The sequence below is a fragment of the Macrotis lagotis genome, chromosome 8, assembly GCF_037893015.1.
Source record: "Macrotis lagotis isolate mMagLag1 chromosome 8, bilby.v1.9.chrom.fasta, whole genome shotgun sequence".
Taxonomy (NCBI): domain Eukaryota; kingdom Metazoa; phylum Chordata; class Mammalia; order Peramelemorphia; family Peramelidae; genus Macrotis; species Macrotis lagotis.
In genome coordinates, this window is record NC_133665.1 from 85,953,044 (window position 1) to 85,978,809 (window position 25,766).

General features: G+C 37.7%; 1 protein-coding gene across 5 annotated transcripts in view; it reads left to right on the forward strand.

Annotated features, from left to right (window-relative positions):
• Nucleotides 1-25,766, forward strand: part of ADAMTSL1 (ADAMTS like 1) — a 1,134,116-nt gene that overhangs the window by 1,025,342 nt on the left and 83,008 nt on the right. For all 5 annotated transcript variants that reach the window (XM_074197566.1, XM_074197568.1, XM_074197565.1 and 2 more), the window contains 3 exons: nucleotides 8,972-9,151; nucleotides 15,148-15,301; nucleotides 16,448-17,579. In XM_074197566.1, coding sequence (XP_074053667.1) covers nucleotides 8,972-9,151; nucleotides 15,148-15,301; nucleotides 16,448-17,579 — 1,466 coding nt within the window. The remainder of the gene's footprint in view (nucleotides 1-8,971; nucleotides 9,152-15,147; nucleotides 15,302-16,447; nucleotides 17,580-25,766) is intronic.

Here is a 25,766-nt window from a genome sequence, read left to right on the forward strand (position 1 = left end):
ATATAAAGCACAGTATTAATCCTACAATAAGATTTTTGAATCCAGCCTTTGTAGTCCAGCCTACACTTTCAAAGAATTCCTATCTATGATAGCCCTGGATGTGATCCCTCAGCCTTCATTTGCAGAGCTCTAGTGAGGGGGCACACTTTATTATTTTAGCTATTTTACAAATGGGGACATTAAAGCAGATAATGACTAATTGATGTGCCCTAGGTTATATAGCTTGTAAGTGTCAAAGGCATAATTTGAATTCGAGTCTGTCCACTGTACTTATATATCTACCTCTCCTCTCCATGTACTTTCTACCCCTTATTCCTAGTTTTGACTTAAGGGGATTAAGTAGACTAAATCTAATTCCCATTCCACATGCCAGACCTCCATTTACTTGAAGGCGATTATTGTTTGTCTTTTTCAAGCTAAATATTCCCAATTTCTTTGCCCAAACCCTCCATGTCAAAGGGAGGAAGATCCCTCCTTATAGGGGTCACCCTCCTCTGGACATGTTCATCTTTTTCCATGACTTTTCTAAAGTGTGGCCCTTAAGACTAAGACCAGAAGACCATGTCTATCCTGACCAGGAGAGAGCAAAAGTGTCTCTGGTCTCCCTTGCTCTGGAACACAGTAGTAGTTGCTTGCTTCCCTTGGCATCCAATTAGCAACAGAGTTAGAGAGAGAAAAAATGGAATAGCTTGTTTTCAGTACTTAGCATTAATTTTTGAAAAGTCCTTGGAAGTCAACTCACCATAATTCCTCTACCTTCCACCTCCCCAAACTTATTAATGTTCTTTCTTTGTTCATTTTTGGTAAAAAGTCTCATTCCTGATGGAAAGGGACAGACTGTTGGAAAGTATTAAAAAGAATGATATCAAATAAACTGGAGATTCTTTCAAATATGTTTGTGCTTCTCCATGTAAATGATGTTTTATGTACAGCTTGGTGTCTTCTGGTCCTACATGCAAATGTTGCATGCATCTGGGCAGAGCCAGAAATAATCTTCTAGCACCAACTCTTTCCTTGGCTCCTAAAAGGGACTGTGTGGTCCCTTTCCCTGGCATCTTTTTTTTCCTGAGGTTTGAATTTAGCATGTCTGTGTGCAAGCATGTGAAAGTATAATTTTAAGAAAATTACAATGATTGAATTGCAAATGCTTACTATTTATGTTTCCACTTCCTATTTTTCCTCCATTGGATCCAATTAGATAAAGCTCTTAAGTTCTTGGCAGATCAATTCCTGATAGGCATCAGTGTAACATTCCAGTGACTAAAACAAAGCTACATATGAGAAAGAGGCTGTTTTAAATATTCTGTCCTGGGAGTAAATCCATTAGTGTGTTTAACTTATTTACAAAAGAGTATTTCAGAAGGAAAATGAGAAATCCATTTAAAAAACAATAATAAAGATCTCTTCAACAGAGATCAAAAGTTGAAGATCAAATTAATCCTTGAATAGAGTTGGTTTTGGGGGGGGGCTTTTTTTTTGGAAGAGATGGAGAGAGTGGAGAAACAAAAGGAAAAGCAGAATTTATTTTTGTAATGATAAAAGGACATCCCTGGCCACTTGGGATTTCCAGTGACTGGAAAGAACCATCATTATACTAGGCTTCCACCTCCACCTCTTAGAAGCCCTAATTCCCTACGAAGATTCAACTTTAGTGCCATTTCCTATTTGAGGCTTTTCTCCATCCCTCCAATTTTTAGCATTCAGCTCATACTCACATAAACATCACAAATTATCTTGAGTTTGCTCCATATATATTTTATATTAACTTAATGGATATTCTTCCCCCCCCCACCAAAACCAATCAACAACAGGCATTTATTAAGCAGCTAGTGTGTGTACAAGGCATTGTGCTAGCTTCTGGGAATACAACTATCAAGAATGAAACAACCTCCATTTGCAAGATTATTTTCTGGTGGGGAAACAACTACTTACACAAGTCTCTACAGAAGAAATATTCCTAAACTTAAAGTACTTGGAGAAAGACAGCACTTATGGTTAAGGGACAACAAAATCATGTAATAGGTGAAGTTTGAACTATGCTTTGATGGAAGGGATTCTAAGAAATAGGAGTAAGGACAGAGTACATTCTAAACATGGCATATGTCCAGTAGCAAGACCACAGATGGAGGATGAAATGTCCTATGCAAGGTACAGAAAAGACAGTTTGACTGAATCACAAATTACAAGAATTTGAGATTATACTTCATTTATACTACACCTTATAATTATATATATACATATATAATTATAATACAATTATGCTATACCTTATAAATATGGATTGTTACTGGATTAAAATTAAAAGCTAAATAGCAAGGTTTATGTATATTATTCTAGAAACACTAGAAAGCTACTGATAATTATTGAATATTGAAGTCAGTTAAAGGAAAAAATCATTTTGGCAGCTAGGTAAAAGATAGAATGGAATAAAGATGAGGCAGAGAAAAGAACCAAGAGGTTGTTGCAAAAATCTAGGCAAGAGATGTGAGGGCATGAAATGGGCCTGATGAGTTTTTGAGTAAAGAAAAAGGGTTGGATCTGAAACATTTTGTGAAGGTAGAAACAGTAAGATTTATCAATTGTTTAGATAGTGGAATGAATGAGAATGAGGAGTTAAGGACAATGGCAAGGTTTTGAACCCAAGAGATTGGAAGAATGGTGATGCCTTCAACAGAAGCAGAGACATTTGGACAGTGGGGTAGATTAGGAGGAAAAGTGTCTGGACATATTGACTTTGATGTGTCTTTGTGACATCTATTTTGAAATAGCAAGTGGGCCATGATGTTGCAATTGGAGCTCAAGAAAGAGACTGGGATATCTCTCTCTTAGTGATGTCATCAACTTTTGGGGGGTTTAATGATCAACTCTACAGATGAGTGACTGATACATTCGAGTTTATAAAGAGAAGAGGGTCCAGAACAGAAACTCTGAGAATAGTGACAAGTAGAATAGAAGTTTCTTGAGGCCAAAATCTCTTTCATTTTGTCTTTGTAATCCCAACATCTAAAACAATGGTCAACACAGAGTCATTTCCTGCTATGTGCTGACACATGACAGGTTCTAGAGTAGGCATCTATGCATGCCAGAAGTTGGATTGAATTGAATAACTAAGGCCTCTATTTTTCTCTGTAAAATGAGTGCATTTGGAGATGATTTGTCAGCTTCCTGCAATTCTAAATTCTATGATCCTATTATAATAGCCATCATAGTGGCAATCAACTTCATTCATCATCAGGAGCCATTTGGAAACTCCTAATCAATTATAAAGAAGGAGATGAAGTTATAACAGCTCGCATTTCTGTAGGGTTTTAAGGCTTACAAAGTATTTTACCTATTATAGCTCTGTGAGGTAATAATGATAATATTAATAATTAGCATTTTTGGCATTTTAAGCTTTACAAAGCACTCTTTGTTATCTCATTTTGTCCTCAAAACAATCCTGTGTGATAAGTGTCATTATTGCCATTCCTATGTTACAGAGTGGTAAATTGAAGCTGAGAGAAGTTTCATGACTTATCCACACAGTGTATGAGGCAGGATTTGGCTCAAGTCTTTTTGAATCCAAGTCCAACATGTTATTCATTTTGCCACCTGGCTACCTAGTGCCACCATTATGATCACCATTTTAGAGATAAGGAACTGAAGCTCAGTGACTAACCTATGATCACATAACCAGTATATGTGGCATTTGGGATAAGGATGATACAAGCATAGAATGTGATGAGATCATATATCCTACAGAAGCTCAGAAACTACCTAGTTTAGTTCTCTCATTTAACAGTCAAGAAAACTGAGGTCCAGGAAGGTTAAGAGATTTGCCTAAGATCCCTGAGGTGATTTCAGGGGCAGACTTTGAATATATGTTTTTATGACTCTAGAACCAATGTTCTTTAAAAGTCTCAAGGAGGAGAAGCTCAAGGGATTCTCTAATAAAATCTGAGGAGGAAATAATTTTTTTCAGCAGAGGAATCATGGAAATATGGTCCCAGAGCTAAATCTTGAGGGAAGAGAAGATTTCAACAGAGATTAGAAGGGGATCTACTTTAGAATTGGCTAGGGTGGGTTGGGGGGGAGGGGAAGTTGTCAGGAATGCGTGGAAGAGGTGGAATATGAGATGATATATACGTCCTCTTCTCAAGAATGTAGTAGTATGTAAAGGGGAGCAGTAGAAAATGGTCTTGGAAATATTTTGTATATGTGTCAAGGGGGCCTAACCTTCCAGATCAGATAAAATTATCAAGAGCCCCACTCTAATCAGAAATCTCCATGACTCGTGCCCCTACCTAAGATTTCCCTTGAGAACATCAGATTTGGGTTCATGAGTTCCAAATGATGTTCATTTGGCCTCTAAGCACTTAGACCAACTAAAGCATTAGATACAAAGCAAGTTTTTTTAATTAAGGCAACCAAAATATAGAAATGATTCACGGTCTGTAGCAAAACAATGGAGTTCTCCCAGGGAGCTCCATTTCCCTCTTCAGAGGTTCAGTTTACAATCCCCACACATTCATGGAACCACTTAGTCATGTCTATACTTTGCTAATGAAATTGCAGGAAGAGAAACTAGTACAGCATCTTGTTCTACATCCTTGTTGTTTCTGCTTCTGCAGTACATCTTATATCTGCCCCCTTCTCTCCACTCACACTGCCACCATTCTAATTCAGGTCCTCATCACCTCTCACTTGGAATATTGCAATAGATTCCTAATTGGTTTCTGTGCATCAAGTCTTTCCTCACTCCAACTCATCCTCCACACAGCTGCCATAGTGATTTTACTAAAGTTCAGGTCTGACTATATAATTTCCATACTTAACAAACTCCAGTATCTCTTTATTCTATGGAGGATCAAATACAAACTTCTCTAATGGACCTTTAAAGTCCTTCACAACCTGACCTCAACCTAACTTCTCAATTTGATTATACATTATTCCCTTTCACAGACTGGTCTCCTTACTCTTTATCATACATAGAACTCCATTTCCCATTACTGTGTGAAATATGAAATAATACTCCTTCCTGATCTCTACTTGTTAGAAATCCTTAGATTCCTTCAAGGTTTAAATACCACCTTCTAAATGAAGTCTTTTCTTATCTACTTCAAATATTAGTGCTTTCCCCTCAATTTTTTTCTTTGTCCATAAATCTTTTTTGTGTATGCATTTTAAATGCATTTTTCCCCTTCATCTGGATGGCAAATTAATTGATTACATGTTCTTTTTTCCTTTACCATTTAAAAACAACCATTATCATTAAAAAAAATAATCACCTTCAAGCAAATTAGGGATAAACATTAACCAATGACTAAACCCAGTATCATGCATTAATGATCATTACTTGGCTCAGGAACAGCTATAGCATCTGGGCTGTTGAAATATCCATGAACTGTGGGTTTTGCTTATCTTTCTAGTTGTGATTCATGTCACTAATGTCCTAAAGTTAGGAGGAATCAAATTCAAATCTGGCCTCAGACACGTAATAGCTGTGTGAGCTTAGGCATCTTACTTAACCTTGACTTGTCTCACATCCAGAATCATCTCCAGTCATCTTGATCCAAATCTGGTCACTGGACCCACTTGACTCTGGAGGAAAAAGTTAGGCTGGTGATTTTGCACAGCATTCCCTTACTCAAATCCAATTCATGGGCTTGTCATGTCATCACCACCCTAATGTCATAGTTCTCTTTGAGAATGAAGAACATTAAACTAGTCTTGCTCAAAGCAAGTGTCTGTCCCAAAACAAAACATGTACAATGATATACAAAAGTATCAGTCCATTATTTGTATATTTGGTCTACATATATTTTTAGTCAACTAAGTTTGACACCTTAGATCAAACAAATATCCAGAATGGGATGTTTGACTTTTGTAAAAATAACTCTATTCTTCTTATATAGAATTGTAAAATCATACATAAGAATCCATCCAGCTGCATATCAACAGTATTTAAATGTAATGTTATTTATGGGGTTTTTGTATTGTTATTTAATTTGTTAAATATTTTTCAATTGCATTTTAATCTAGTTCCCTGTACAATGGGAAATAATGCTGGTTGCATGAGTTTGCTCATTGAGATCTCCATTCTAGACCATATTTTGGAGAAAAGGAACACTTAGGATAATAATGATTTAATAACAGGTAGCATTTATATATTGCTTTAAGGTTTTCAAAATATTTTACAAATAATATTTTATTCTCACAACAAATCTGGGAAATGAGTGCTACTATTAACCATAATTTGCAGTTGAGAAAACTGAGACAGAAGTCGACAACCTTCTTGGGTACTTCATCAGTCAAGTCTAATGTGCAAAATTTAAGGATTCCAATTTTTTATTTTGTTATAGGCTGTAAAAAGATGCATCATTACCATTTTACTTTGAACAGAAAAAGAAAGGGGAGGAACAATCTTATTATGTATATCTATCATACTAGATACCATAGAGAGTTATTACAGTGTAGTAAGACTGGTGACTTTGCACAGCATTCCCTCACTCAAATCCAATTCATGTGCTTGCATTGTCCTCACCGCCTAGGGTCACACAACTGCAAAGTGTAACAAAACTACTAAGGCCATATTTGAACTTACGTCTTCCTGACTTCAGGTACAGCACTCTATCCACTATCTCACCTAACCACTTCTCTGATACACAATCATATTTCTGGAAGATTGTAAGTTTTACCAAGTACTTACCTTGCAAATCCATGTGAAGTGATATATTGGTTAGAGAGTAACACTCAGAGTAAGGAAAAACTGAGTACAAATCCAATTTGGACATTTACTACCTGTATGAATCTGGGCAAATCACTGAACATCCCTCAGCCTCATTTTCCTCATCTGTACAATGGGGCTAATTATAATATCTTAGAAGGCAGATCTAAGGATTGTTGTAAGGATCCAATGAGATAATATTTGAAAAAGGATTTTATAAATTTTAAAGTGCAATATAAATATTATTATCATTATTGCTATTATAGTAACAAGTATTATTAGCCTTATTTTATGAGTAAGAAAAACTGAAGCCCAGGTAGGAAAATTACTTGACCAGTCATGCATTTAATGTCAGTATTAATTTGAGTCTCATATTTCCAGATCCAGTGTCTCCACCATGTCATACCCAATTTCACTATCTTATATCTCCTCACCAGAGGTGAAATAATCCTTTTCACCCCTTCCCAATTTGAAGGATAAACCTGAACCTCCCTTGGCCTTTGCCAAAAATTTTGAACTAAACTTTTGGAATCTGAAAGTTTTATTTGCTCTTATTTAGTCCCTTCCACCCCATCCCTTCTCCTTTATCTTTTGTGCTTATTCAGATTAAGTTCATGTCCTTCTGCCTCTCAAGGCAGTTGGAAAGAGAAAATATCAGTCCTTAGGCTGAAAAAATAATCCTAAAATAATGCACATTAGACCTGACTGATGAAGTACTCAAGATGGCTGTCAGGTAATGTAAACTGGGGCTGCTAATGTTGAATGGACTCAGTACTACTTATCGAGAATTCTACACAATTATCTGCAAAGGATTATAAGAACAGGAGTTTTATTATATTTTGAGATGGGGGGGAAATAATGATTGCTGAAAATTGACCATTACCTTTCTCAGTGATAAATGTCACATTTTCACAGCAGAACAAATATTTGTGTCCCACAGCAAAAGTCATTAACTCTCCCTCCCACCCCCACCCTTGTGTTGGATGTGACAAATACCTTCTTCCTACACTGTAATACCTCTCTATGGTATCTAGTATGATAGATATACTTAGTAGGATTGTCCCTCTCCCCTTTCTTTTTCTGTTCAAAGTAAAATTGTAATGATATATATATATATATGTGTGTGTGTGTGTGTGTGTGTGTGTGTATATATTTCATAGCCCACAATAAAATAAAAATTATAATAATATAAAAAAGAAAATAATTTTAGTAGATATTAATTCAGGCATTATCATATATATCTAGCATTGAATGGGGCTCATGGGTGAGAAAAACAGAATAAATATCCTCCACCCTCATGGTGTTAACTCGTTAAATTCTAGCCCATGTTCCTACCTCTAAGATGGATAGTTATATGAAAAAAACAACTCTAGGTAATAGCACTCTCTTAACATCCTTTCAGAGCCATACCTCAGTGACTAAGTAGAAAATATATTCTATTAGCTAAATGAAATCTCTAGTGCTGCCTTGTAAACCAATTTCATCTTCTCCTTTCTTCAGGAAAGAAAGAAAGCACCTGGTTAGTATCTTCCTAGCTTAAAAAGTTCTAGCACAGTTATATTGAGTTCATGGGATTAGGGCAATTTCTAATGAGGAATGAACTGTGGGAAGTTTTCCAAGCTGGTTTCCCCCACTCCCAAAAGTTGGCAAGTGCCCTAGCAAATTTTAGGACACACTTTAGCTATCCAGTTCTTTGGAAAACTAATCACTTACAAGGTAAGATAGAGTGTATAATTAGGGAGAATTGGCCATAAACAAGAGAAAGAAGTATGAGGCTAGTCATTTGAAGGCACTGGTATGACAACACCATAGTAACCCAAGAAAATGAGTTAAAGAAAACCTTGTAATAAAAATGTCCTGTTCATCCTCCAAACTCCCTATTAGCTATAGTCAGCCCTCCTCATTTAGAGTGATGGCAGTGGCTTTGTCTCCTTCTGCCAGGAAACAACATAGATAAATCTCACTCTTCATCATAAAAATGATTAACACTCTATTATATTAACCTTTTAAGCTGGTTGTTGTAGGTTGTAACAAATCATTGACTGTAAGCATCTTGGTAAGTTTTAAAGACCTCAATGATTCTAACCTAGTTTAAAGAGAAATCAGGGTTTTTTATTTTTTTACTAATAAATTGATTTCAAAGAAAGTAGAAAGAATTGGGGCCATTTGCCAGTTTTCCTTTGCCCTCACCCTAATACTCATCCCAGGGGACAATCAAAATTTAAATGGACTACTTTCTTTACATTCAAACCTTCTCCTGCCCAGTGTTCCCGGACCTGTGGAGGGGGCATTCAGAAAAGAGATGTCCTTTGCAAACAACGCCTGGCTGATGGCAGCTTCCTTGAATTGCCAGAGACCTTTTGCTCGGCCCCAAGGTTCACCAACCAACAAGCCTGTAAAAATGAAGACTGTCCCCATGAATGGCATCTCTCTGAGTGGACACAGGTAAGAGCTTGAATGGTAAAGAGAGAGGCAAAGCAGGCCTGGTGGAAGAAGGGGGGACTGGGGGAAGCCACCTTCCCTAACACACTGAAATCTGAAACAATTTATACCACACTCTTGTAGCTGTTGTTTAACTAGTCTATGGGGAACCAGTTTAGGCAGCCAGCCCTCACCTAACAATTGGAAGCATGCAATTGTAGCTGGCTCTTCTTGCCGAGCAAAATAGATTCGTGTTTGGGAAGGGGGCTCTCCCTGGGACACTGGGTCTCTGCTCCCTGGCCCCAGCTATTTTTGGTCTCTTCTCATGGGGTCAAGGCCATTCTGGCTCTTTCTATCACAAGTTATAGAACAGTGAAGAAAATGATTTATTTCAGGGAGAAGCCAAAAAGAGATCCTGCCCTCTACTGTCAGTTTCCTGGCTCCAGGAGTCCAGCATCTTCCCAGCCAAAAACTGTTTTTTGTCTTTTTTTTTTCCTCCTGATCTTTTTTATATGTGGGCTATGGCTCAGATTAGCATCTGGCCTCAGGGATGAAGCAGCCCCAAAGATGGTTGAATTTGGCCTCAGGAGACCTGGCCTTTAGACTTAGCCCAGCTTCTAAATTACTATGTGACCTTGGACCCATCATTTTCACTTTTCTGGACACTGACTTCCTTACTTGTAAAATAATTGGGATGTATTAGATGATCATTAGGGTCCTTTCATTGTCTCTTCTGGCACTCTATGATTCTATGATTCCTGCTTTATCTAACCAAATCCCATTATCCATTTAGCATCCATTAATTTAATTGAACCCATCTTAAGTCTGTTTATATTTTCTGCCTTTGCTACTTCATGGGAGTAGTATTACCACATAACTTAAAACACAGAGACTTTTCCTGTTCTGTATGCCCATGTGTTCACCATAGAACTCTGTCAATGAATCATTATCTCAGAAGAATCTAGCCTGGAAGGGGAGTCATAGAGACTGAAATATACCTCTCTCTTTTTTTGAAATTAATTTTTATTTTTATGGGCATCTCTTAAGAGTGATAGAACCTAAACTTAAATTTACCTCTTGCCTTTCATGCAGGTTTAGGAGAAAAATCCTTTTGTACTCCACCTTTACCACTTTGTGCAATGTTCAGCAACTTGTGTTTACAACTGATTGAACTACATTTTCCACTTCTCTGAAGTGGAAAACTTCTCTGTAAATTAAGATACCAGCTCTTTAAAAATTAGACCTCAGTTCCATTGGGACTTTGGTTTCTTATTCTAGTGCCAGTGGGAGACAGCAGACTCTTGGCTTTGCCCCCATTGCATTCTGTATGTTGGTGCCTGCTAAAGGGAAAGGAACCAGGCTTTCCCCCAACAATGCCAAATAACTGTTCATTTCTAAGGATTTATAATTTGACTATAAAAATCTCCTTCTGGGGCAACTTTATCCCCAAAGTCCTCAAAAAAGAGAAAACAACTTTCTTCTAGGTTATACACATGAATACTCCTTTCTAGAATGGCTTTTAATACAGAAAGAGTCATAATATTCTTTATAAAAAATATTTTATTTATTTTTTTCAACTACATGCAAAGATAGTTTTTAACAATCATTTTTTAAGGTTCTGAGTTTCATCCCTCCTTCCCCAGACAGAAAGCAATCTAATACAGGTTTTAGCATATTATTCCTATATACAGGAAAATGAGGAAAGCCACGTACCAGGAAGAAGCAGTGATTTATTTGGCATTGGTATGAGATTGAGGTATAAAATTAAAGCTGAATAGAAAAATTAGTGACTTCACTAAGCCATGAAGGAGGTTGAAGCAGGGCTTAAAGTGCTTAAAACTTGGTCAGACATCAAAGATGCCAAGGTCTTCCACTACATCCAGAGCCAATCACCAGTCATCTTGATTTTTGTCTTGCCATGATGACTCTAGAAGAGTGAGACTGATGCCTTATTGCAACTCTGCCTCACTTAAATCCAACTCTTGAATGAGTCAAAACATCATCAAGTGATGTCATTGATCCTCTTCAAAAAGGAAGGACAAGGGGTGGCTAGGTGGCATAGTGGATAAAGCACCAGCCCTGGAGTCAGGAGTACCTGGGTTCAAATCCGGTCTCAGACACTTAATAATTACCTAGCTGTGTAGCTTTGGGCAAGCCACTTAACCCCGTTTGCCTTGCAAAAAAAAAAAAAAACACCTTAAAAAAAAAGGAAGGACAAACAGCAACTGGGGTCAAGCTTATATTAGCAGAAAAGTCACAATAGGATCCTGTCTATTGCTATCCCTCAAGTTAACTGGGTTTGTAGCAGAATGGACATTAGGGAATTGAAGAAGTTGCTAGTATTTGGTGCTAAAATTTAGCACAGAGACAAGGAAAAGTAATACTATATTAAGCTTCTATCAGGTTAAGCAGCATTTCGAATACATTACTTTTATTCTCTTGCTTCTGCTAATCTGTTTGAAAAGACAAGAAAAGATAGGGAAATAACTAAAGCACACCAACTGCCCAAAAACAGGTCTACCACCCTTGCTTCTTGTGCCACCTTCAACTAGTCCTGATAGGAACATTCTGAACTACATCATTTCAGAAGTCAAATTTTCCAAGGAGCTGCTGACCACATGTAGGCAATATTCAGCCAAAGGAATGTTAGGAAGTTCTTGGTTGTCCTGTTTGATTAATGGAGATCCTGAAAGTGATGGTGGGGGTAGGGAATGGAGTTATGATATCAGGAAATCGGTTCAGCTGAATGGAACCTGGAGCCACACAAAGGCATTCCCTGTAGTATAGCGAGATGTTTAAGACTTTTTATCTCATCTGAACTGCAGCTTTTTTGGCCCTCTGACTGAGATGAAATGTCACATCCACCCTTGAAAGCTATTATTCTGTACTGGTAGGACAGGTTCATGCTTCAGTAGGTATTTTTTCTATTTGGCCTTAGCTATTTGGGTTAAATCTCTTGGTTTATCACACAGAATCCATCTGACAAAGTAGCGAAGCTTGAGCCCCTCTTGGGTATTTCAACTAAAATTATTGGCAGATCCTATTCAAAGGGAAAGGCTTTTTTTTAAAACACATCCCTGAAAAAAGTCATACCTCATTTTCTTAAAGTCAGTTCCCTACTTTTTTTTTAACCAATTAAAATCCCTAAGGGAAAGAAAACATCTCTTAAAATTGTTTTGTGAAAATTTCCCCCCAAAATGAAGTTAAGAACAATGTTTGCGTTGGAAGGGAGTTTAAGGATCATGGAGTTCAACCCTGTCATTTTAAAGATGAGAAAACTGAGGCCTATTCATATAAATATGGTTTGCAAACAGAGAATCCAGGCCTCCTAACTCATCAAGCAATATTTTCCTCTTTAAGTTACCTGGTATGCTTTTAACACTATAAATAAAACCTGGGGGGCACAAAGGGGTTGGTGTAATTTATTTTTATCGTGTAGTTTTTTCTTCCTTTGGATGTGATAGGGCCATTTGCAAACAAAGAAAACCAAGGGGACGGTTCTTGACCTGGAAATAACTATCATTAGCTAACTAAAGTACAAGCTGTTATTCCCACTATTGTCTCTAAAGTTTCTTCAAATTAAGTTCCATAAAAGTTGTCAGCAGAAATAACAGAAGATCAATTTGCTAATACAGGGTTCCCCAAAAGTCTTACTGCAATTATATGCTATTAAACCTATGCTATTAAAGCTTAAAACTCGACTAAGACATTTGGGACACACTATATTTAAAAGTTGCTAAAAAATTTGATGCTGAAAATCTTAAAATGAACTTTTATCAAGTCAGCAGGAAAGAATGTACCATCCTAATTGCTACTGTTTTATCAGAGATTCCTACCAACTTCCTTATCTCTGATCCATCCTGTACACACTCCCAGGCTAACCTTCCTAAAGTATTGTTTTCATTATGTCATATACTATTCTACAAAAGTCTTCAATAATCTCCAAATGGCTACACAAAATCAAGTTACAAATTCCTTAATTTTGACCTACGTTTCTAACTTAATCTCACTCTCACAATTCTTTTGCTCAAATGAAAATTGTCAATCCATTTTCCCACCCCACACCCTTGCATTTTTATATTTTCATGTCTGTTTTCTTGTTACAGTTTGTGTGTTTTTCATTCTCCTTATTCTCCTTTTTTCACCTCACCTGAAATTTTCTTCCTTTCTCTTTACCTAATACTGACCAACTCAAGTTTCATTTTCTCTTTGGTCTGGCATTCCCACTTCATTTTAAGAAGAGATCCCCTTGGGAGAGCTAGGTGGCGCAGTGAATAGAGCACCGGGCCTGGAGGCAGGAGTACCTGAGTTCAAATACGACCTCAGACACTTAATAATCACCTAGCTGTGTGGCCTTGGGCAAGCCACTTAACCCCGGTTGACTTGCAAAAAAAAAAAAAAAAAAAAACCTTTAAAAAAAAAGAGATCCCCTTCCTACTTCCTCTGAACTCATAGCACACCAGTTTCACCTGTTGTACAGTTGAGGTTGTGCTACAAGAAATCACCAGGGAGCAGATGATACACAGAGATCATTATGGAACTGCTAATGTATCTGAAAGTTGATTTGCAGGGGCATAGTGGATAAAGCACCGGCCCTTGGAGTCAGGAGTACCTGGGTTCAAATCAGGTCTCAGACATTTAATAATTACCTAGCTGTGTGGTCTCGGGCAAGCCACTTAACCCCCTTTGCCTTGCAAAAATCTAAAAAAAAAAAAAAAATGTTGATTGCAGTTACATAAAGCTTTTGAAAGAAAGGCAAATCTGAGAGGTGGAGCAGGTAAAATTCAACTGTGGCAGCCCAATTAGAGTATACAGAAAGAATAGCCAAGTGAGTAGCCGCAGAAGATAATGAAACATTGAAAGAGCAAAGTAGGTAACAATTCTACATCATATTCTGACAGGCCACAATTTAATCAAAAGACTAACACCTAACTATAACTAACTATAACTATATAACTATATAACTATAACTAACTATAAAATTGATAGCTTCATTCTTGTTTAATTTACTATCATTTTTTCTGTATGCTTGTGTGTCTATGTGTGTATTCAAGGTAGAAGGACAGTGTCTTCTACTTTTATTATCATTTAATCTTTCAGATTTAGGTCACTATTCTACCTTGCCAATTCTTTCTGAAACCAAGTTCTTTTATTTGATATGTTAAGCTCTCCTTCCCAGTTCTGGGTCAAATAAGACTTTGACAGGTATGGCAGCTATGACTTCATCTATGCCATTGATAAAAATGTTTTACAGATTCTTGGAGTAAGCTATTAACTCCAGGTCTTCATCAATTAATGAATTTCTACTCTTCAGGTCTGATCATTCAACTAAGTCAAGTCTCAGTGATAGGGAGATCAAATTTTTCTCTTTGAATTAATATCTTAAGTTTATTTTATTATTCATATTGTATACATTTGTGTAAAACATTTGAGGTCAAAGATGATCATTTCTGTGCATTATTGTCTTCTCCATGAACATTATTCTTCCTATATTATATGTGATAATTTGGCAATGTATGGAAGCAGAACACTCTTTTTTCTTCATTTTTAGTTGACTTCTTAATCAGTTCTTTAGGTCTCTAGACAATGTATTTCACCAGCCATCATTGGAAGGACTCCATTCCCTGTCACAGTTGCTGTATCTGAACTGTTTTTAATGCTAGAGTGTAACTGCCTTTTTTTTTGTCTGTTTGAAATATGTGTACTATATTGCTTAACTCTTGAAAGAGTTCAATCAATGAATGCCCTAAGTTGAAGTGACTTCTATTATAAGGAAAAAAGCAATTTTCTACAACTTATTCTTACTATTTATCACATGCATTTCTTTACATGTGATAAAGTTTTATTCTACTCTAGACCCAAAGACTCCCCCTATTATAAAACGATCATTTTATTTTTTTTGGTTCTTTTCTTGACTTCTACAGGCAGATTCCTTTATATTTTCAGTTGTTTGAGAGGTAGTTGCCAAGATCTGGCAGACTGATGTTCCCCCTTTAACTTGGTCTCTGTTTCATCACCAGTGTTCCACAAGCTGTGGAGAGGGCATCCAGACTCGGAGCGCCGTTTGCCGAAAGATCCTGAAATCTGGAGAGTCAGTCACTGTCAACTCTTCCCTGTGCCCACCATTGCCTTTCTCTTCCTCCGTCCAACCTTGTATGCTCACAGCCTGTGCACGTGAGTATGACGCGAAGCTTCAGAGATGGGAAGAAGCCTCACCTCCCTGGAAAGCCACGTGCTTCTTCCCTAGGGAAGGCCTGGGCTTGTTGTTGATGCCCTAGGGCTCTTCCGAGGCTTTTGCTGGCCACCTGACAGCTAGGTTGGAAGGAGTCCTGATTTCCCTTGAGCAAAGGGGTCTCTCTTCTCCCTGAGAAGTATGGTTAGCAGGGGGTGGGGGAAAAGTTCACTTGTCTGGCATACAAAGACCTGGAAGTGGAGGTAGCATAGAACTAATGAAGTCTATTATTATCCACCCTGGGGTTTTAAATCACCTCCAAACAGATTTGCTCTGTTTAATATTAATCCCTGAGGTTGTAACACTTTGGGGCTCTCCCCACCATACGCATTAGGGCCCTGGTGCTTTGCAGGGCCCACATGGTAAATTTTTAACAAGGGGAACTCTCCTTCCCTTTTGTACTCTCCCTCTGTTTATTAAACCAAATTCTTTATTCAAATGCTTTTAACAAGGGGAACTGCATTTCCCCTGAGCTTCCTCCTCCTCGGTCCCCATTCCCTGTGCTTCGCCTTCTAATGACACGGAACCACGCAGCAGGGTGACAGGCATCCTGCTCAATTGCACCTTGTTAGTTCCTACGTTTTTATTGCGGCAGCTTGATGTTCAACAGCTGGTAGCGGTGGCGCCCATAAAACATAATGCGTGAAACGGCTGGCCAGACCCAAGTAGACTGCCAGAGTCCTCACTTTTCTATGGCCTGTCTCTCCTCTCTTGTCTCCTCTTCCTGTCACACCTCTGAAATCCACTCAGGTGACAGTTCGTCAGAGACTATGTTATCACATTTTTATATATTTTGACTGTATACTTTTTTCACTTGTACCATTATGTACTTTTTATCATGTATCATCTCCTAATTACACTCTGAAACCCCTCCTGCTTTCATCTCCTCCCCTGCCTTTCTTTATCTTTCCCAATTTTTTCCCAGTTTCCCAATTCCCAATTTGCTGTTCTTATCTTCTTTTTCCCTCTTCCTCCTTCCTTCTCTCCTTCCTGTCCTCTCTCCTCCCCCCGTTTCTTTCTCTCATTCCCCTCAAACTCTATTTTTTATGGTACTGCTTTCTTCACAAATATCATTGGTTCCATTTCAGGACCCAGTCGCCCATCTCCAAAGCACAGTCCTCACATTACAGCCATCAGGAAGATCTATATTCAGACTCGGAAACAAAGGAAGCTGCACTTTGTGGTGGGAGGCTTTGCCTATCTGCTTCCCAAGACTTCCGTGGTCCTCAGGTGCCCCACTCGGAGGTTCCGGAAGCCTCTCATCACCTGGGAGAAGGATGGCCGACACCTCACCAGCTCTGCCCACATCACAGTGGCCCCTTTTGGCTACCTGAAGATACATCGTCTTAAGCCCTCAGACACAGGCACCTACACCTGTTCTGCAGGCCCGGCTCAGGAACATTTCGTGATCAAGCTCATTGGGGGCAATCGTAAGCTCCTGACCAGACCGTTGGGACTCAGGGTTGAGGAGGAGGCCTCCCCAGTGAGGAAAAACATGCCAAATGAGGCCCTGCGCACACAGGAGAAACACCAAAATGGAATTTTTTTCAATGGCAGTAAAGCTGAAAAGCGGGCCCCCACAGTGGACCCAGGAAGCCGCTATGATGAGATTGTCTCCAGACTGCTGGAGCTGCGAGGTTGGCCTGGAGAGCTGTTCACCTCTTGGGAAGCCCAGGACTCTACAGAAAGGAATATCTCCTCAGAGGAGGACCAGAATCCAGAACAAGCCCTTCTCCATCTGCCATTCACCATGGTAACTGAGCAGCAGCTGCTGGATGACCTCCTCAGGAATATCTCCCAACAGCCTGAGGAGCTGCGAGACTTATACAGCAAACACCTGGTGGCCCAACTGGCAAGGGAAATCTTCAGGACTCACCTGGAGCATCAGGACTCGTTCCTCAAGACCACAGAGGGAAGAGCCCACCCTGTGGCGATCCCTCCCCACAAGCACGTGTCTGGATTCAGCAGCAGCCTGCGCATCTCCTCCCCAGGTTCCTCAGGAGAGATGAAAAGTGACCAACCCCACAGGAAGCCGGTGATCCTGAGGAAGATCTCAGCTGCCCAGCAGCTCTCGGCCTCTGAGGTGGTCACACACCTCGGACAGACCGTAGCCCTTGCCAGTGGGACACTGAGTGTCCTTCTGCACTGTGAAGCTGTGGGAAACCCGAAGCCTACCATCACCTGGGCCAGGAATGGTGAAGAGGTGCAGTACAGTGACAGGTGAGTATGGCATCACTTTTTAGAGAAGACAGCAGTATGGGGAGGGAAGCACCCCCACACCATCCTAATCCTCTGCTTTCATGCTCTCTTCTGCATTGAGGTGTTTTCCAGGACAGAACATCAAGAATGGGACTCAGTAGGTATATCTGGGTTTTAGGCCTTACTCTATCACTGACCAGTTATTTAATTTACTTAAGCTTCAGTTTCTCTTTCTCCAAAATGATGGTAATGCTGCTTGCCTTTGCCATACCCCACAGGCCAACAAATAATAAGGAAATGCTTTTTTTTTTTTAAAGCTTTGAACTTTTTTTTTTCCCCAGAAAGATATTATGCAAATCATAGCTGTCATTAAATTAACATTTTAGTATATGGACCATCCAGAAACTTGGGATCCAGTATAGAGTGTTTTCATGTATGTGGTCTGATGAGGCTTTCCAGGAATGTACACACACCTGGCCTTTTCTGTTGAACTGATCCTGTGACTAAACACTGCTACATCTGACCCATCTATTATGGCCTGCACAAAGTCATGTACTTCTCTTGGTATATCCATTTAAACAGAGTGGTGATAATCATTGTCCCTCAGTCAATGTGATAAGATTTACAACTAGAAGATCCTTAAGAGATTTGATTCAATCTCTCATTTTATAAGAGAGGAAACTGAGGTCAAATAAGTTAAGTGATTTATTCAAGGTAACACAAGTATAAATAGCAGAATTTAGATTTAAGGGCTTGAGTACTTAGGACAACTTCCCCACCAGCATTTCCCATTTGCTAAGTAAGCAAATTCAGTCCCTAATTACTGAAGTGCCTTATCACATGTCATCCAGATAGTAATTAGCAGAGGTGGGGTTTGAATTCACATCATCTGACTTCAGCAATATTTTGATTAAGGCACTAATACTTTATAAACCTTTCAAGATTTTTAACTACAGAAATCAAGATGATCCAAGAGAATAGAAGTCCAATAGTTTGTCTGTCTAACAAGTCAGTGGTTGGGGAGGAACATAAAACACAATTTATTTTTAAAATAGGAAATGTTTGCATAGAATAAACCTGCATTTCTTTGCAAAGTCTTAGAATACTGACAAGTATTCTTGTCTAAGTCTAAGACTTTTGCAAGTCTTAGAATACTGACAAGACATGATAGCTTCTGAAAAAGTCAGAATATTTGAGTAAATAGGCTAAAATACTTCTTAATAGAGTGGGTCATAAAATGATCCTACTTATTCTTACAACCTGTGTGACCCTGGGCAGCTCACTAATCACTCACTCTGTGAATCTTGCCATTGTTTTTTTTTATTAATCTTTAAAATAAGAGAATTAGACTAGATGGTATCAGAAGTTCCAACCAGCTCTAAATCAATATTCCTATGATTTTATGAACAAAGGTAGATACAGTCTCTCCAGAAGGCCAAGACATAAATTTCATTTCATAAAATTCATTTAGGTAAGGAAGACTCATTGTTCTGAGTTGAAATGTAGCCTCAGACATTTACTAGCTGTGTAAAGGGAGGTTAAAGGGAACAAGTCCCTCTTTGCCTCAGTTTCTTCATCTGTAAAAATGAGCTGCAGAAGAAAATATCAAACCAGTCTAATACCCTAACAAAGGAAACCCCAGTTGGGGGTCGCAGAGAGTTGGACACAACTGAAAAATGAATGAGAAATGTTATTTAGGAAAGAGAGCTCTGGATATCTTTTGTCTTAGTCTTTAAATATTAGCACAGGCACATAGTGTCACTTAAAGCTTGTTGACTGGTTGATTGACCAATTGATTAGTTCATTGTTATTTGGGACAGTCAGAGAATCTGGTCCTAGGAGTATACCATAGAGAATTTTAAATGGAGGGGGTGAGTGAATCAGAGGTTTGATAGCAATCAGCTCTTTGCACCTGAAGTGCCATACAAAGGAAAACCAAGGTTGAAGTATAAATAGTGGACTATGTAAACCATATGTTCAATTGGTGGTTCCAGTGCTGCTGAAAAGAAACAGTGCCCAACCATGGTAAGGCTTCCCATTTTTGCCCAAATCCAGCTTTAACCAACTCTTTCTAATCCAGATAGTGGGAAAAGGGTGGATAGTAATTTTTCTTTGCCTTTGCTGATTCATGGAATAAAAAAGTATTCCATTTCTCTTGGCTGGACAGTAAAAATTATGACTGAAGATCAGCTTGTTGGACTGTTTTTCAAGCATGAGTTGAAAAAAAAGAACCATGAGCCACAATTAAATATATGAAAAGGCCAGAGCTGTCATTTGTACCACTACATTGGAGGTGGGGTACCCTATTTTGTGCTGACTTTCATGGCTTGTCATCATTAGAGTGGCTGGTAATGGTTCCGAATTTGAACAGCTTTCACCAAAGAAGTGCTGAAATGCCTAGGCTTGTATTTCAGTTGGTCTGTTTTTGTTTAATGTCCAAACTCATCTTTCTCTTGGAATTTTTGGGCTTCAGCACCAGCTTTGTCTGTAGGGCTTATAAAAAGTAAAGGAAAAATAAAACAAGGCCTAATCACAAGTGAGATCCTGTTTAGGGAGATGACAAAAAAATGGGGACCTTGGCTCTTAAGCTAGTAGAAGTTTTATGTAAAAGAATTGAGCTTTCTGAGCCTATTCATGTCAGCAGATATAATGACCTTCCAACTTCTATAATTTCTCAGTAGAGAAAAATCTGTGCAATTCTCAGAAGTCCCAACATTTCTATTTTACTTAGTGGCTTATATATAGGGGAAATAGTTTTGGTCTTAGAGTCAGGTGGGTTCAGATCCCACATTTACTAAATGTGTGAGCTGAAGAAATTAACTTCTCTTCTTGGTCACCTTAGCTCTACTTGTCATACCTATCTCACAAGATTGTTGTAAGGCTTAAATGAGAACATGTATAAAAGGTGCTATGTAAATGTAAAAGGTCTATATTCTTATAGTTTAGTTAAGAGGGTATATGCTAGTTTATCATTGCCCTCAAATCAACCAATGTCAGCTAATGTGCCCTTACAAAGATAATAACACTTCAGTGAAGGACTGGAGGAGAGAGAAGGATCTGGGAGAGAGGTAATACCCAGGTTCAGCCTTGTAGAGAGAACCTGAATTATTGGAAGGAATGAGGAGTCCATTTCAGGCATGGAGGATGAGCAAAGGAACTGAGAAGGCAAGGCAAGAACCAGGGATGGAGAAAAGTTCAGTCTGGCTGAAAGAAAGACCTATGGAATATGGGAATGGGAATTGAATGTTATTCAAATACTAATTATATAGCTTGTGGATTATCTGGATTTTCTATTTCCCCCGTCTCCTTTCATTTATTGGTCTTTTTGACCTCAATAGGAGAATAAGCAGCAAAATAAGAGGAAAAGGTGAAACTGAAGTAAGAATTATGTACTTGTTAATAGACCTGATGATAGATTTGGTGGAAGAGGAAGTTCTGCTCACTAGCATGGTATTTCTGGATTGTGAATTTCATTTTTCCATGCTTTGCCTGCTTTTCTCCCCCCAAAACCCCACCATTAGTACTGGAAATTGAGCATTGGCTGTATTTTGCACATACTTGGGCTTGGGTTTTGGAAAAGGACAGACTATTCAAATGTGTGCTGTTGTAGTTGAAGGCAGCAGATAGAGTAGCAGTTAACACAGCAAAAGTCTGTTGCCAGGGCTTCTGAATAAGCTATAGAGGGGAGGGTTAAAACAACTTAGTCTGGTCATCTGGGTCAGCCCAAGAAGAAAACAGTCCAGTCTTGAAGTTCCAGTCTATTATTGGCATAGTTGTCAGGGCTTACAAGGGCATTATACCCCATGGGAATTACAACCATCTTAATAATAATAATAGCAACTATTATTACAAAGTACTTTCCTGATTCCCAATAGCTAGCTCTGTGAGGTAAGATGCTTATAATTGTGCTTAATTAGTATTAAATAGCAACTCAGCTTTTACAGCTGCATTACTTTGGATTTTCATTGGGTTTGTAATATACTGGTGTTCCACATGTTGTTGCTACTCCATAAAGTCCATCCCTGGTGTTTTCCCCTCTTCCCAGTAGGATAAATTGGACAGTATGTTCTTACAAGTTATTATAAGAGTGTCCTTAGGGTTGATTGGCTTGAAAAGTCAATATAACTCTCAGGGACCACTTATATCCAAGGAAAGATTTATTTATAGACACTTGTCCAGAAAAATACCAAAAAATGTCATTTTTTTGATAATGAATTCCACTTCATATTTCAAGTCATTTTATTAAAGAATAAGTCACTTGAATTCAACAATAGTTTAAGCATTTACTATCTATAAGGTATTGAATTGAGGCCTAGGGTTAGAAAGGGTAAAAAGGATACAGTTTGTACATTCAAGAAACTAAGAATTTAGTGGGAAAAAAATGACAATTACTCAAGTCAATATGGAACAAGGTGGGATATAAAAGGGCAAAGGAGAACCTATCAAAGCTCTTTGAAAAGTTTGATGGGGGACAGAACACTTAATATAACCAGTGTGTCTGCTTTGCCAGCATTATACTGTACTCACCCTCCAACCCCTGGCCCAACTCTCCCCAAAATTGTCCCAGTGGAAAAATACTTATATGACATTAGCATTACAAGAAGTGGGAGATTTTATTTTGTTTAGTTTGTTTTAAGGCCATACTCCATATCCTTTGCTCTTTGTGCTTCGTAATACTTGTCTCAGGTGTGGGGCTAAGATGACCCCCTAAGTTACAGAGGCAGATAAGTCTATCTGCCATTAATACACTTTCAATAAATCTGAAAGTTCCATGGAACTTTGAAGTTTGAAATGTTTGAAAGTTTGAAAACCATTCCTCTTAAGTGTCTCCCACCTTTCCCATGCAAGAATAACCTTTGAAGAAATTAATGCCTTTATTAGTTTTTTGTTTTGCAAGAATCCCTATTGAAAAAACCAAAAGAACAGAATTAGGCAGTTATGGATGAAGCATAAATCAGTATTGAATATTTCAGACGAATAATTAGACTTCTATTTCATGAGATTTTCCATTTTTATTTAGATCTATCTGTTTTAGTGACTGCTTTCTCCATTATCATCCATTTTGAATAATCCAGCATATCTTTGTGTTTGGAAAAAGAATCTCCATCAGTGACCTAGCCCAAGGAAAATAAACTGTCCTAAATTATTGTTTGGTTTAATGGTTCTTAGCCATTCCTTTATATATACAAGAGGCATTTATTAAGTGCCTACTATTTACAGTGAATTAGGCTGGATGTTTTATGTGAATAATGAAAATCTATCAAATCTCTTTCTTCTTTATGGTGTTCTCCCCCTTTAACCAGAATCCAGGTGAACACATAAAAGCTTCTATTTGAATTTGATACCATATGATCCAAAGCCCTAACTAGAGATTCTATATTTAAAGCTGGAAAGGGGATCTAATGAACATGATCGTTTTACTGGTGAAGAAATTGGAGACCAGAGAAGTTATTTATCCTTGGTCCAAGTTATGCAGGTAGTTAAGTGCTCAAGTTTTGACTCATAGCCATTTCTTCAGACTTCAAATTTGGTATTTTTTTCCACTGTATCATTTGCCTCCTTCCTAAATACTAATGCTTTCCAAGACAATGAATATAACACAATCAGTATGTCTTTGATGATACTACATTTGAACCACTTTCAGAGCTGCCACCATCAGGAAATGGCTAAGTATCAAGTTTTACATATTTTATAAGGAAGAGTGGTATATTGGATATGATGAGGTCAAAGGGGGATCTAGGTTCATGGTCTATCTTCAACTCATATTAACTTTGTGACCACAGGAAGTCATCTCAACCCTCACTGACCCATTGGAGCAGAAAAATTACCAATCTGCATTAGTTAAGAGAAATACCATACATAATTAGTATGTGTGACTTCTAGAACAGTAAAAGTGGAATAATTTTTTTAATATCCTCTTTTTTTGTAAACAGAAAGCATTAACTCTACCAGATAATAGCTATGTAATGTTGGGCAAGTCATGCCTCTCAGCATAAAATGTAAGGGATAAAGGTTCACATCAATAAAAAATCTCCAGGGCCACATGAATTTACAAATGAATTATACCAAACATTCAAGGAACAATTAATTCCAATTCTAAATATTTTTTAAAATTGGTGAAGAAGGACTTATGCCAAATTCCTTTTATGATACCAATATTTTACTGATATCTAATCCAGGAAGAACGAGAGAGAGAGAGAAAGAGAGAGAGAGAGAGGAAGGGATGAAGAAAGAAAGAAAGAAAGAAAGAAAGAAAGAAAGAAAGAAAGAAAGAAAGAAAGAAAGAAAGAGAAAATTATGTATTGATGCAAAAAAGTTTAAACAAAATTTTTGCAAAGAGATAAATTATTAGTAGGATAAAATACCATAATCAGGTAAGATTTATACCAAGTAGGCAGAAATGGTTCCATATTAGGAAAACAATCAACCAAAATGACCAAATCAATAACAAAATTAACAGAAATCATACAATTGTCTCAAAAGATGCTGAAAAAGCATTTGACAAAATATAGCACTCATTCCTATTAAAACACCAGAGAATATAGGAATTGAGTTTTCCTTAAAATGATAAGCAATATTTATTTAAAACTACCAGCAAGTATAATTTGTAATGGGGATAAGCTAACAGTGTTTCCAATAAGATCAGGGTTGAAACAAGAATGCCTATTATCACCACTATTATTCAATATTATTACAAAATAGTATTAGAAATGTTGTATATATTTGTATATGAAATAATCATTTTATTTGATGTGTAAGACTACTGAAATAAAAAAAAATTTAGGTCATCTAGGATTCTTCCATTTCTCCCCCTACAAACAGAAATGAATTGTACTAGAAATATTAGTTTGGGGACAGTTAAGTGGTACAGTGGATAGAGAATCAGCCCTGGAGTCAGGAGGACCTGAATTCAAATTTGGCCTCAGACATTTGATACCTACTAGTTGTGTGACTTTGGACAAGTCATTTAATCCCATTGCTTCAAAAAAACAAAGAAAATAAAAAGAAAAAAGAAATGTTAGCTTTAGCAATAAGAAAAGAAAACATTGAAGGAATTAAACTATGCAATGAGGAAAAAAACTTTCACCCTTTGCAGATGATTTGATGGTATACTTAGAGAACCCTAGAAAATAACTAAAAAAATTAGTTGAAACAATTAACAAATTAGCAAATTAGCAGGATATAAAACAAACCCAAATGTGTCATCAGCATTTCTATATTTGACCAATAAAGCCCAAGAGCAAGAGATAGAAAGAGAAATTCCATTTAAAGTAACCAGACAACATAAATACTTGGGAATCTACCTCCCAAGACAAATCCAGATATTATAAGAACACAATTACAAAATACTTTTCACATGAATAAAGTCAAATCTAAACAATTGGGAAAAGGGTGATTGCTCATGATTAGGCTGAGCTAATATAATAAAAATGACAATTCTACCCAAATTAAATTGTTTATTCAGTGCCATGCCAAATCGAACTACCAAAAATTTATTTTTCAGAGCTAGAAAAAATATTAAGAAAATTCATCTGGAACAATAAAAGGTCAAGAATATCAAGGAAATTAATGAAAAAATGCAAAAGAAGGTAGCCTAGCTGTACCAGATCTCAACTCATACCATAAAAAGTAGTCATTAAAATTGTCTGATACTGACTAAGAAATAGGGAAGTGGATCAGTGGATTACATTAAGTACAGTAGTAAATGCTTATAGCAATCTACTATTTGCTAAACCTAAAGACATTAACTCCTGGGATAAAATCTCACTATTTGACAAAAACTACTGGGTAAACAAAAGGGGAAAAAGGGAAAAGGGTACAAAGACCCAGGAGGAGCTGGCTGGAGTGTAATCATGTCTATGAGGGAGTTCAAAGTAGGAGCTTCTGAAACTCCTATTTTAACCAATTATTCTTACTAACTAGGTCCTGAGCAAAATTTGTTTCCATCTCCTGAAAGAATGAATGTACTAAACTCCTCCCAAAGCCTTCCTTTATGGAGAGCTCACAACCTGCCTGATAACTGTATTTTTCCATCAATATTTCTGCTTGACTTCAAATCCATAAAACATCAAACTCTCCCATCAGGCTCAGGTACTCCCTGCTTCCCCACCTCTTTATCTTCCTTCTGTGTGTTGTCTCCCCGCATTAGAATTAAAACTCCCTGAGGTCAAGGACCATCTCTTTTTCTGTCAAATAGTAATAAATATT